The sequence below is a fragment of the Carassius gibelio genome, chromosome B20 (assembly GCF_023724105.1).
Source record: "Carassius gibelio isolate Cgi1373 ecotype wild population from Czech Republic chromosome B20, carGib1.2-hapl.c, whole genome shotgun sequence".
NCBI classification, from domain to species: Eukaryota; Metazoa; Chordata; class Actinopteri; order Cypriniformes; family Cyprinidae; genus Carassius; species Carassius gibelio.
Genome location: NC_068415.1, coordinates 17,065,647 through 17,078,949, shown reverse-complemented (window position 1 = coordinate 17,078,949; position 13,303 = coordinate 17,065,647). Strand labels below are relative to the sequence as shown.

Genomic DNA, 13,303 nt, shown 5'->3' with positions numbered 1-13,303 from the left:
AGAGTTAGTTCATTGTTCATCATTACTGCAGGACAAACATGGATCCTGCTTGGAAATCCTGTTTACTCTTGTGTCTTACACACACACACACACACACACAAATACACAATGAGGAATTGTTTCCGAGTCTTCTGCTAATGAGTACATCAAATGCTGAGATTAGATAGCACATTCACACACTGCCTGTAAAAAACAGCAATATTATTGTATTAAAGAGTATTAAACAGCTGCTTTCCACACCACAATGTCTATTCTTCTGGCATCTCTCCAACACCTGAAATCCTTCCGCATTTTCTGCACCAGCTTTTCGTCTCTCCAAAGGCTTTTCAAAAACTGTTTAAACAAATACAGTCAACCCCGACCATGAAATCCATTGGATCCTGACAGACAGGCAGATGCTGAATTTTTCTGCAAATGAACAACAGCTATTCACATACACCACTCCTTTAGAGTCACCCATTTAGTCAATCAATATGTGATGAATCTAACACATTCATGTGTTGAGGATTTAGCAGAAAGACTCAAGTGGGAGGTATTCTTCACTTTCCAGACACTCTCCAGACTGTGGCTCTGTGAGGTTACAGCACTCTGAGGTGTTGTGCTTGGAAATGGACTGCTGCTTTGTGTCTGAACTGTGTCTGAAGTGGTTACAACTGACTCTAGGCACAAGAAACAAATCGAAGAGCTTTTTTCATCCGCAGGGGACACATCTAATACATTGTAGGAATCCTTGCATCATCGAAAGATCTGGACTTCTTGGATGTCTCAGAGGTTGAGTCAAATTCACATGGCCTGAGATGTAGCACAGGCTGAATTTGCTAATTTGGGTGGTCCTTTAAAAACTCATTTGAAAATGAAGGAATTTTGTTGTAATAACTGACTGATTATTTTCAGGAGTGGTAGACTGTGGTGTGTGACCTGCAGATGACCTCATCTGTGAGTGTTGACAAGGTGCTGAATTGGCATATTGGGCAATACACTAACTAACTGACATAAAGTCTAGGTTTCCTAACATCTATCCAAAATATAAGTCAAATATCTTATCAGAGATGGGGTTTTCTGTCAGAATTGTATTTTGAAGTATTTTGACATAGAAAACCGCTGGAGAATGGTAACTATGGACTTATTTGCAATTAAAATAGTGCTATTATTTATCTGAACTGGATAAAAACAAAGAAAATATGAGAAATAATAAACAATGCACTGCTTTTTTTAAGAAATTCAAAGAAATGCAGACCTTTAATTAGCAAGGATGCATTAAATTGATCAATTTAAGGTAATTGTATTGTTACAAATAAATGCTGCTCTTTTAGACTTTCTATTTCTAGACATGGTTTTCACAAAAATATTAACCGGCACAACTGTTTTCAGCATTGATAAACATTCATCATATTAGAATGATTTATGAAGGATCATGTGACACTACAGACTGTAGTAATTAATTACATTTTATTGTATTCTGATCAAATTAATTTGGTGAGCATAAGAGACAAAAACATCTTTCAAAAACATTTTAAAAGTTACCAAATGACTCCTTCAGTCATTTAGATATAAAGCTCATGTGACATTTTACATGCAAATTATAAATGAACGTTAAGGAGATTAGCACAGATAATGTAATCACGTCTCTTTAGCTTGTTGACCTTCGACAGTATTTCAGATTAAAACTTTCAATATGACTAATAGGTATGCCAGCATATTTCATAATGTGATAATAAGGAGAAAGGGAAAGGGAAATTGATTCTTAATTTCAGAGGTGGCTGTACTTTAACTCCAGATAGATAGATAGATAGATAGATAGATAGGGCCTCTTATGGCCTATGTGGTGTGACACAATGAGGCGTGAGTTGTGTGAGACGTGTCTGTGGTCTTGTCAGTGCTGTCAGATCAGTTGTACAGCTTCATATCTCTGTGCTGTGGTCTCTCAGCTCTGATTTGACCATGAAGAGCCGGTAACACGACACTGAGAGAGAAGCACACTGAGCTGCCAGTCAGTCTGAGGAAGGAATGACAAGCTGTGGAGCCCTGGACAGATTCAGGTGAGTTCAAGAGGAAAGGTGCTAGAGGTATTTCCATGATTATGTTATTATTGAATATGTTTAGCTGGCTGGTTTATTTGTACAGTCGGTATTATGAACACCTAAATCATAAATGATTTGAAAGATATGTTCATACATTGTATTTACTTTGAAACTATTTTCACTAAAGATTGGCTAGGAAATTTTTGAAAGATTTACAAAGAAATGGCAAAATATGTATTAAATTAAACATGAAAGCGTGGAATAGTATTTCATGCAAAATGTACGCACACAAGCTTCCATAAAAGGTTTTTTGACAGTGTTTATGAATGAAAATATATAAAAATGAATAGGCTGTGCTTCATCTGATCTCTTTTAATATCACATTGGTGAAGAAGCTTTATAAGCTGTGGTTTAGAAGCTTTAAGTTGTATATAGGCTAATATAATGTAGCAATGTTTTGGCCAGATTATGAATAATGGAAACTTTTTATTCTCTCTGGTTGGTTAGGTATAAGGTTCAAACACAAGTCTCTATAGATCAAAGATAAATAAAGATCATAAGACATAGTGCGAAATGTCATCATATGAAATGTCATATGAGCTGGGCTTACAACTTCATCGATTACTGTTTGAAGTCTGACAGTTAGGACATCATTATTTATTTATTTATTTATTTATTTATTTATTTATTTATTTATTTATTTATTTATTTATTATTTAGTTTATAGTTATTTATTTATTTATATTTCCGCTGTAGATATTGTACTGTAATTTAAAATAAATTAAGTGCTGACGGGTTAGTGTTTCTCATGCAGCGCTGAAATATTCATAAAAGCACTACGCAAAGACAAAGCAATAGTTCACGCTGTCGTGTTCATTGAGTTTAATGGTTTTGATCAGAACACCGGGGGAAACGCGTGTGTGTGAATCAGAGGGAGGAGATGCTGAACACTCAGACTCGCACACATATTGATCATTTAAAAGAGATCCTCACACCTACACGAGATCCTGCACTTCTCCCACAGAGAAGATGCTTGTTCAGGGATGAGAAAAGCCTTATCGCAGGTTTCGGTTCCGAGCAGAAGTTGTGGCTTTCTTCGGTAAGTTTGTCGATTTTGGCTCTGATAGTAAGTTGTATGGGCTTGTAAAGTGATGTTTGTGTTCTACCAGCACACGGGGTTAAATGACGCTCAGTTGTATAGGCTACACCTGCCAGAAAACATCCCTGATCCCCGAAATAATCGCTCATTCTCGCTGTCATCATCTAGGGAACATTTGAACCTGCATCGTAGAATGTTTCTGTTTTATTATTTGACTTTTGCTGCATTTTAAACCATAGCTGCATCTTAAACCAGTCTAAACTGGTGTACGCCTACTGGTTTTAGCTGGAGTCCTTGACTGGTCCGTTAAACAGGTCATTTGCGTACTTTTTAGCTTGTAAAGCTAGTTTCAATATTTCTTCCCCAATTTGAATGTAAATTAATATGAAAATTATTCAAACAGTCTTAAAAACTTCCGAATCTTCTACAATATGGTTACATATTTTTTTTTTTTTTTTTATAAAAAATATTTTATATAATATTTTTATTAGAAACTATGGTTGCCATGGTAATTTGTTGTAAATGCCTAATAATAAAACATATTCTTATTATAAATATACCTCAACACTTTAAAGTTATTTTTTATCTTTATTTTCTTGATGATGTTTAAAGTGTCACTTTAATTAGTGTTGCTAATGATGTCTTCTATATGCGTTTTTCTTTCTGATTTATGCTGAACAGCTGCTGTATGGTTAATAATAGATCCACTTTGTTTATGGCTCTTTCTGGAATTTTTCTGAGCCTGTGCTCTGTGGAATCTTTGTAAGGAAACTGAGGCCACTCTAATTGGATGAATTTCCACTTGGAAGGAGCGCACAGATTAACTGCATGAAGAGACACTTTAATACCATGCAGATTGAGATAAAAACACTATTACAATCTTTTATAATAGATAACAGATGATTGAAAATAGTTTTCCTGTGTATTTTTGTCTCTTTTGTGTATTCTCGCTCATTTGTTATCAATAAATGCAATAATCTTTTGTCCCAGGGGGAAGAAAAAGTTTTTGAAAGTTTTAAAAGAAAGATTCTGACATGAAATGTTGAAAAATCGTGTCAGATACTGCACTGTTCTTAAGTCAAATAAGTAAATTTGTGACACTGACCATGGAACTCTTTGTACAGATGGTCAGAAGCACAATATGCTCATTGGATAATTTAAAATCAAGCTGGATCTTCTAATCATCATGGTGTATATTTGGTTTATCATCATTATGTGATGATAAGGATGGAAATAGATTTTTAATTTAAGAGGTGAATTCTTTACCTGTACTGATGCTTTATGCAGCACAAATGCTCCTCCCATTAAAGCAAAAAAGAGACAAACCAAATAATAATTCTGAAATTCAAAATCTTATTGAAATTATTATGCAGATAATCAGTGCTGGGTCATAATAAGTACTCTGCATTATGCAATGCATGTAATGTATGTCAGATTCCAGAAATAAAATACTTTACATTACATTACATTTTAAAATGCCTATTATCAGATTACAGTTACTTTTTTGTTGATTACATAATTACTTATTATTTACACTATGAGTTCTCTAATTCTCTATTTTTTTTCATTCACAAAGCCCTTTTTGGAAACCCTGACGTAATGTAATATTTAATCCAGTTTATGTTGATAACAAAAAATAGAATATATGTGTTTTTATACCAGTATGGTACAAAATAATCATATTTAAATCTATGTAATAAATTGATTAGGGAACAAGTAATCTAAAAGTACTCAAATAGATGAATCTATTTTGATTATATAATGTAAAAAAAAAAAACATTTAATCTGAACACAGTTTGTAATCTACACAGCACAGCAAACATAATTGCAACATAGAAGCATTTTTAACTCATGGTATTATAAATACTCTCTTTTTTGTTCCTTCAAGGAGGTGTGTGTCGTCTTGCTCATGCAATAGCAGTATCATGGCAGCCTTCAAGGGTGTGTGGACTCAGGAATTCTGGCGAGCGGTTTCGGGGGAGTTTTTAGCCATGATGATATTTGTACTGCTCAGTTTGGGATCCACTATCAACTGGGCAGCAACACAGGAGAACCCTCCACCTGCCGACCTCGTCCTCATCTCTCTCTGCTTTGGTTTATCCATTGCAACCCTGGTCCAGTGTTTTGGGCACATCAGCGGTGCCCACATTAACCCGGCCGTCACTGCGGCGATGGTTGCTACACGGAAGCTGAGTCTGGCAAAGGGTGTGTTTTATTTGTTGGCACAGTGTCTGGGGGCAGTGGTGGGGGCGGCTATCTTGTACGGAGTGACACCAGCATCAGTGAGAGGAGGAATGGGAGTGACTTCTGTGAGTATGTTTAATTACAGGGTTAGTTTATCCAAAAATGAAAAATCTGTCATTAATTACTCACCATTTGTCATTTCTTTCTTCATGTGGCACACAAAGGTCAGGGTCCAGTGTTTAAGACACTTTATTAGTAGTTTTACACATAATTAAACGTATTAGTAAAGCACTCAATAGCCCAAATTAAGCATGTCACATTAGTAAGACCCCTAAAAAATTTAATTGGTTGGGCCCTCCAGGAGAAGAATTGAAAAACACTGTGCGGAGCAAGCAGTCGATGAAATTCCCTCTACACTTAACTCACTGTCACCTCCTGCAGGTCAATGCTGAAATCTCCACCGGTCATGCAATTGTGATAGAGCTCATAATCACTTTTGAGCTTGTCTTCACTGTCTTTGCCACCTGTGACCCCAAACGCAGTGATCTCAAAGGTTCAGCAGCCCTGGCTATTGGACTGTCAGTGTGCATCGGCCATCTGTTTGCTGTGAGTATTTTCTGATTTGCGCCGTTAGAAAACAATTGTGGAAAAGTGCATTGCTATACATTTCAGTTGCTTTCCAAGGCATGTTTCTAGTGAGCACTTTCTAACTATATGGAGATAATATTTTCAGTCCTGCACTGTCAAGCACATTTTTAAGCAGTACTTGAAGATCTTTATCCTATTAAGATTAGCCTCTTGAGGTGTATCTGCTTAGTTCTCCTTTGGAGAATTTGTAGCCTAGCTACGATCCCAAGTGATGGTGTTATTTCCATGCCAATAGTCCCAGCAGAATCCGCAGATGAGGTGTTTATATGAAAGCTCATTTGTGTTGCTAAGTATGTTGGCATGAGAGCGGGATGCCCTCTGCGTGCCCTCATGTACTTAGGCCTGGCACTGGTACAAACACTATTTAAGACCCTTTAGAGCAGATTTATGATTTAAATCATAAATTCAGCTCACTCAATCTTCCTGTCTTGTTATGCTTCATCTTCTCTCATGCAGTTTCTTTATATTTCCGATTGGCAAAATGGACATTTCTGTAAAAATATAATATTGCCTCTTGCAGGTTTTGCAACATTTTTGATGTGAATCTCCAGTGAACACATGCGTGTTCATGACTTATCATGAGTTTTAGTTGCAACACTTTTTAAATTTGGAAACACCATCATTTTGCAATAGTTTTTTCATCAATATTTTTAAAATATCAAGTTTTTCTCAAATCTGTAATGTACAGTATACCTGGCTAGTGTTAACACAGGCAAATGTGAGATACATATTTTCTGAAATAACATTCTCACTTTATTGAGACACAGGACTCGTACACATGTTCTGCACCAGGTGCGCTACCAAGCAAGTTTACTAGAAAAGCCATACATATGGAGCTGGTTATGATGCAAATGTAAAAATGTATTCGTTTACAAAAACATGGTAAAATATTAATTAGTAATCTGCCCCATAATCATAATTTGTCCAAAAAGAGATGAAAGTTGTTGTGTTTTACTGGAAGTAGTGTTCATTTCAGGTGGAAACTGCAATGCATCATAAGTACTTTTTGGAGTTTTGGGATGTTTTTCCATTGTTTCAAAATACATGTAAGTTCATAAAAGTGTAACAAGTTTTTTGTGTTTGTTTCAGATCCCGTACACTGGAGCCAGTATGAACCCAGCTCGCTCTTTTGGGCCTGCTGTCATCATGGCAAAATGGCAGGACCATTGGGTAAGTTCTACACAATATCTTCTGCATGTACTGTAAATAAACCATGCTCATTAAGTTCTTGCTAATTCCTACAGTGATATTTATGTGCATAAAGATTGAAGGTCACCATGCCCTTTAGAACTGTGGTTCATAAAAGTGAAACTGAAAAAAATTTGACTCGGTGCCAAAACTTATTTAAGTAGAAAATTTTGGCTTTGTTTTACTTCTTTCAAAGAAGAATTATTTTTGGAACAACAAAGTGTTTATCTCTGACCGACCACAGACCTTTTGCATAAAGCTTGAAATACTGGTTTACTTAATTTTGAATATATCAGTGTATCTTAACAATTCTAGAACTGCACTATAATCTCAAACCTGCTGTTGTACTGGATATCAGAAAGGTTGTGATTGTCAGCGCCCAGTGCATATACTGCAGCTCTTTTGCTTGTGGGTTTAAATGTCATTCTGCTTGAAATATTGCACAGCAGTCAGAGGCCAGACAGATGTGGCATTCAAAATAACGCCGGGTCATGACACTGGCTGGTGTGCTCCCTACATGCACATATGAGCGTTATGTATCATCATGAGTGGCGCGTCTGAGTGACTGCTGCTGTCATCAGGTTTGATACAGGGTCTCGTCATTGGCGCTGTAACATTAGAAAGGTCAAAACATTTCTTTCATGCAGTGTTACCGCACTTACAGCGGGCTACACGCGGTGCCCTTTTCAAAGTGTTGGTGTGAGTTTCATCGATGAAATATTTTAGAGATTCTGAATAAAAGAAATACATCAGGGTGAAGCCACATGAAGGCTAATGTGGTACTGTCACACTAATGAGAGCTGCTGCTGATCATTATACTGTATATATTAAAGTTTGGAAATAATGAGACAAACAAAGTGGACAGAATTTTTGGGCACAGGTTTTGCGCAGCGCTGTCCAGGGTTGTGAAAGGTAAATATATCTGTCCTGTGCTATGCAGTGAGTAACACCCACTTCTATTTCTGTCATCACAGCGGTTAGTAATCCAGGTTTGGCACAGTTTAGAAGTCGATATCCTGGTTAACACGCATATATTAGACATATAATAACATGCATATATTAGACATATAATAGGATACATAAGAGTAGGACAGATTATTGAGAACTGGACTGAAATTGTAGGAAAGGAAAGGAAAGGAAAGGAAAGGAAAGGAAAGGAAAGGAAAGGAAAGGAAAGGAAAGGCATTTTATACTGTAATATATACAAAATAATGCTGAGATTTAAACAAAATAATAATAATAATACACAGTGGAAATCAAGTCTGAGTGAAACATTTTCTGTCTTCTTAATTTTAATTTAATACAATTTTCATTACATTTATTATAATATAACCATTAAAATTTGAGTAAAACATTTGCATATTTAACTGAAATTTTATTTAAATTAATTAATTTAGAACATTTGAATATTATATTTTGGTGCAGAATCTTTAATATTTCTTAGTAATTTTACCTAATAACATTTTATTCAAAATGTACAATTTGAGTGAAAAGTTTATTTCATTCAGTTCATTCATTAAAGTTATAAATTCATAAAAACTCAATCTTAAATATTACGAATTTATGCAGAATCTTAAATATTATAAGTCTTATTAATTTTACATAATAACATTTCTTTCTCACAAGTTGAGTGACACGTTTAATACATTCATCCATTCATTATAAAAATAACAAGTATATATAAAGTATATAATAGTAATATAATATATAATATAATTATGAATATAGAAATCTTAAATATTATATACTGGAGCATAATTATAAATATATCTTATTAATTTTACATCATAACACTTCTTTAGTTATTTATATCCTAAAGCTCACAATTTCAGTGAACATTTTTAATTTCATTTTATTTAAAAGAAATTATTAAAATAAATCTTAAATATTATATATAGTGCAGAATCTGAAATATTTGTTATTCATTTAACATCATATTATTATTTTTTAAATCCTTAAACCCACAATTTGAATAAAAGATGATAATGAATGCATTGAACTGTATTCAATTAAACAAACTTATTAAAAGAAAACCTAAATATGCTCTGAATCATAACATTTCTCAACCTTTTTTTGTTCAAAATATTAAAACAATTTATAACAAATAAATTAAATAAAAAAATCTTAATTATGCTAAAAATCCTAATTATATACCGGTACAGATTTTGAGCTATTCTTATTACATTTAGATCATGACATTTCTTTTTTTTTTTTTTTGTGCTTTTTTTTTCTACATAAATAAGATAAATTAATGGTTTTGGATGTCATCTCAAAGTTTCAGAGCTCACCGTGTTTTTGAACAAGAGTTATTGGTTTTCTCTCTCTCTCTCAGGTGTACTGGGTGGGCCCTTTAATAGGGGGCATCCTGGCTGCAGCTGTGTACGAATATCTATTCTGTCCCGACCCTGACCTGAAGCGCCGCTATGCTGACATCCTCTCCAAGAGCCCCTTCCAAATCGACCCGTATCGAGTGGTGGACACAGACTCGTACCCCAGCGATCAAGCTCAGCTCATGGCCAAGCAGGCAGCGATCAGAGTGCTGGACCGGGAGAGGACACAGAAGAAGGAGAGGGAGTCTGCTGGAGAGGTGCTGTCGTCCGTATGACTAGTGAGAGGCACTGAGGAGGAACAGCACAACACTTACAGCATTAATGAGCTCAAAGAGACAGATCTGATCTAGAGTCACACTGTGTGTTTGTGCACAGATCCTCTACAGAATGACTCACAACACTTGACTTTAATCATTAAGAATGAGCTACGAACCGCCTAATGGTCTCGCTTAAAACGCTCTTCCTTGTAAGCCAGTCACAGGCCATAGATCTCATATCCGATAGAATCCACTTTGAAGATTTTAGTCAGTCACTGAACATCCTTTAGCAGATGCACCTCATCAACTACTGAATCGATAACTAAATGGGATTCTCACATCTACGCAAATGTTACGCTTTTGTTTGGTCTTCGGGTTATTACCTGGCAGTTAGGGTTGAGATTAGACCATCACCATAATAATGCAGATCATTTTCCTTCTCAGTGCACTCTCTATGAATTAACCCCTTCTGTCCCCATCTTCTCCCTTTTAAATCTAATGTTGCTTAGAGTATTTTTATAGCTTTTTTTTCTTTAAGGTTATGAATGTTGTATCTTTCGATGCTGCTGTCAGAAATCTATTCAAATGCAATCCCTGAATGAGTTTTATTTTCTACTTGAACTGAAAAGGCATGATTTGTCTGCTTATGATTTTAGTTCTGTCTTCACCTTCTCCCTTTGAGATCGAATGTTGTATTCAGTATTTTTATATTTTATGTCTGTCTTTAAGGCTATTAATGTAATTCTTTTAGCCCAAAATGCATAATTTGTCCGCCTGTGATTTTACTTGTTAAAATCACTCGTACTGTGTCCTTCCACCTTTACTTATTCTCATACTCTCGAGAAAACATGTAATCAATGCAAAATGTTATCATGTTTTAGATTAATTTTTCTTTTAGGTTCAGAAGTTTTTTTGTTTGTTTTTTGAGACAATCAAGCATAATCACTCTCAGTTCTTTCATATTAATAGCCAACCTGTTATAAAAGTATGTCATTTTAGGCTTATTATTTAACTGTGTTGGATACTTAAAGTTATTTGTTATGTATATAAATTTTTCCATAATTATTATATTATATTATATTATATTATATTATATTATATTATATTATATTATATTATATTATATTATATTATATTAAAGAAAAGTAACTGGAATGTCTTATGGAAGTTAAAAAGTAAAGAGCTTCTGTAATTCTTGTTTGTGTTTCCATGTCTTTACCAGCAGAGGGCTGCACATCCTTAAATTGCGTCGTTAGACTGAAACTCCAGTAATGCTGAAGCACATTTTGTTAATGTTAGTGATATTGAGATATTGAGATATTGTTCCATGGGGCGTTTAGCTCCCCTCTTCTCTGGGGAGTGATCAAACCAAGACTGTCTTGTAGAATGCAGAAGAAACTGATTTTTGTTTGAATCATTTTAATAATGTTTGATGTTAAGACTTGAGAAAGAAATTGGTAAAGTCATGGGAATTTCTGTTTAATATAATGTGTTTAAAATTTGTTGCCAATAATTAGTTCTTTATATTTGCAACCTTCTTTATTTTGTAACTCCTTTATCCCAAATGACATCATGGATAGATCCTGTGAATTCATTGGTTAAAAAGTGCAGGAATCCGGTTGTCTGTGTGTGTTTGTGTGTCTGTGTTTGTGTGTGTTTGTGTGTGTGTGTGTGTGTGTGTGTGTGTGTGTGTGTGTGTGTGTGTGTGTGAATCAGAATGGGAGGGAGTGAGGAAGAGTGTGCACTGTTTATATTTTTATTTATAATTAAGAAGGTGGTTAATCCCAAGGCTTTTGACTGTAACAGAGGCAGCCCCCCGTTCTTCAATCCCTCCCTCAGCTATTTATGGAAATTTAAATCTTAATTGCTCCACTTAAATTAATTGGAGACGGAAAAAAACTCAGCAGTTAGTCTGTTCAAATATTTATTTTCCCATGTGACTACAAAGGAGATTCTCCATCATAACGCACATCGAAAGCTACCCAAACTACTGACTAGCAGCATCAAAGCCTTCTGGACTGAGTGTGCACTAATCCAACTTCACAGACTCACAAGTCATCACAGATATTAAACACCAAAACAAGTGATGGAAATTGAAAAAAAGAGTCAGTCATTTAGGCCAGTGCAGACCTAAGAACTCACACACAAAAAATACACGTGTATGCACATACATACATGTACAAAAGTCTGATGCAGTGACAGTTGAAGCCAGGGCTCGAGGCTAAACACAATAAACAATCTGACAATGAATATTCATGCCTGCTCACACTGTGGTTTAGTTTAATACTAAGCAGCCCAATGAATATTCCTGGAGACAAATTAAAGTGGGCTGTGTGTGGAAGGTCTGATCTTCCTGATTGTATACACAAAGCTGGGTTTAAGTCTTAAATATTCTGAAGACATACAGAGGCCTTTTTCTGCTACACTTGCTGGTCTTCCTTAAAAGTCTCTTTGAGTGACTGAAATCATTAATATTAGAAAACATGCATAAAATAACATTGTCAGGGCCAGGCTCAAGTCCTGATAATGTTGTTACCTGATTACATTATTTATTTATGTTTAGCTTTCTGTCTCTGGACAGGTCACCTCAACTGAACTTATGTGTCATGTAACAAAATAATTTGTATTTGACCTAGCTTGTGGACTGAAAATAAAACACTAACATTGTCTGTTTCACTGGTAGGCTGTTTATACCAAATTTTAAAAGCCGTTTTACTGATAATTGTCAAATAGGTCCATTCAACGTGTTTATTCCTAATTTTAAAAGCGTTAAAATGTAATCGATAGATGATGTGCTTTTATCAGCATTTTAAAATGGCTTGGAGTGCGGCTTAGTCAAACAGAATTTCAATCCTTTTTATAATTAAAAGTTTTAGAATGACGAAAAACATTGCCATTTTCATTCTCACCTTATGTCGACTTCCGGTATTTATATTCTTGCAAATACACACACATTCACGCAAACACTGATTCGCAGTCGCGCGCGCGCGCGCGCATACATGCATCCCACAAGCACACACCATGCGGAAATTCCGAGAAATAGCCCTTACTTAGGGAATTTTGAATTTTAAATGGCTAATCAAGCATTTAACACTTTCACCCTCCTAATAATTTATACAATAAACAGGAGCCTAAGTCACTTCCTTAATAATTTAGACATAAGCTAATGTTGATTTATTCAGCAGGGCTAGTGCCAGCAGGAGACCCGGAGGAGCTGAAATGTGTATTAAAGTAGGACAGAGGCAGCCGGCGCCATAATAACATTTGGATAATTTTATTATGGCTCACGGCTCAGTTCATTTCCCCTTCTGCTCGCTGCATGAAATTGTTTGATTCTCACAGTGCCTGGAGTGAACAGAGAAGGTGCCACACGCGCGCATAAACATATGCAAACACACTTTTTCGCGCAGTTCTCCGCACACCTACTCCCTCATACCTACTCACTCTTTGCCACTCGTTCCTGACACACACACGTTCAAATCTCCCTCAAACACTCAGAAATGTTTCTCGTGGCTCTGCCTGACACGCAGAGAACAGGCAGATAAATTATGTGTCTCATTACCGGAGACGCGGAAG

At 35.5% G+C, this 13,303-nt stretch overlaps 1 protein-coding gene across 2 annotated transcripts; it reads left to right on the top strand.

Moving 5' to 3' along the window:
• The first annotated feature begins 1,896 nt into the window (after positions 1 to 1,896).
• On the top strand, positions 1,897 to 12,403 carry LOC127983568 (aquaporin-4-like). Of its 2 annotated transcripts, none has more exons than XM_052585757.1 (5): positions 1,897 to 2,039; positions 5,009 to 5,429; positions 5,746 to 5,910; positions 7,042 to 7,122; positions 9,473 to 12,403. In XM_052585757.1, exons 1-5 carry the CDS (start codon positions 2,008 to 2,010, stop codon positions 9,743 to 9,745), a joined length of 972 nt encoding a protein of 323 aa, XP_052441717.1. In that variant the 5' UTR covers positions 1,897 to 2,007; the 3' UTR covers positions 9,746 to 12,403. The 2 variants fall into 2 exon arrangements, with proteins under 2 accessions (XP_052441717.1, XP_052441716.1); XM_052585756.1 differs by lacking the exon at positions 1,897 to 2,039 and adding an exon at positions 2,918 to 3,120.
• Positions 12,404 to 13,303: the final 900 nt, after the last annotated feature.

Excerpts from the sequence above, each read along its gene's own strand:
- LOC127983568 (XM_052585756.1), top strand. The coding sequence starts at position 3,065 with ATGAGAAAAGCCTTATCGCAGGTTTCGGTTCCGAGCAGAAGTTGTGGC. Across the intron at positions 5,430-5,745 it reads GAGGAATGGGAGTGACTTCT|GTCAATGCTGAAATCTCCAC; the intron begins GTGAGTATGTTT and ends CACCTCCTGCAG. Across the intron at positions 5,911-7,041 it reads GCATCGGCCATCTGTTTGCT|ATCCCGTACACTGGAGCCAG; the intron begins GTGAGTATTTTC and ends TGTTTGTTTCAG.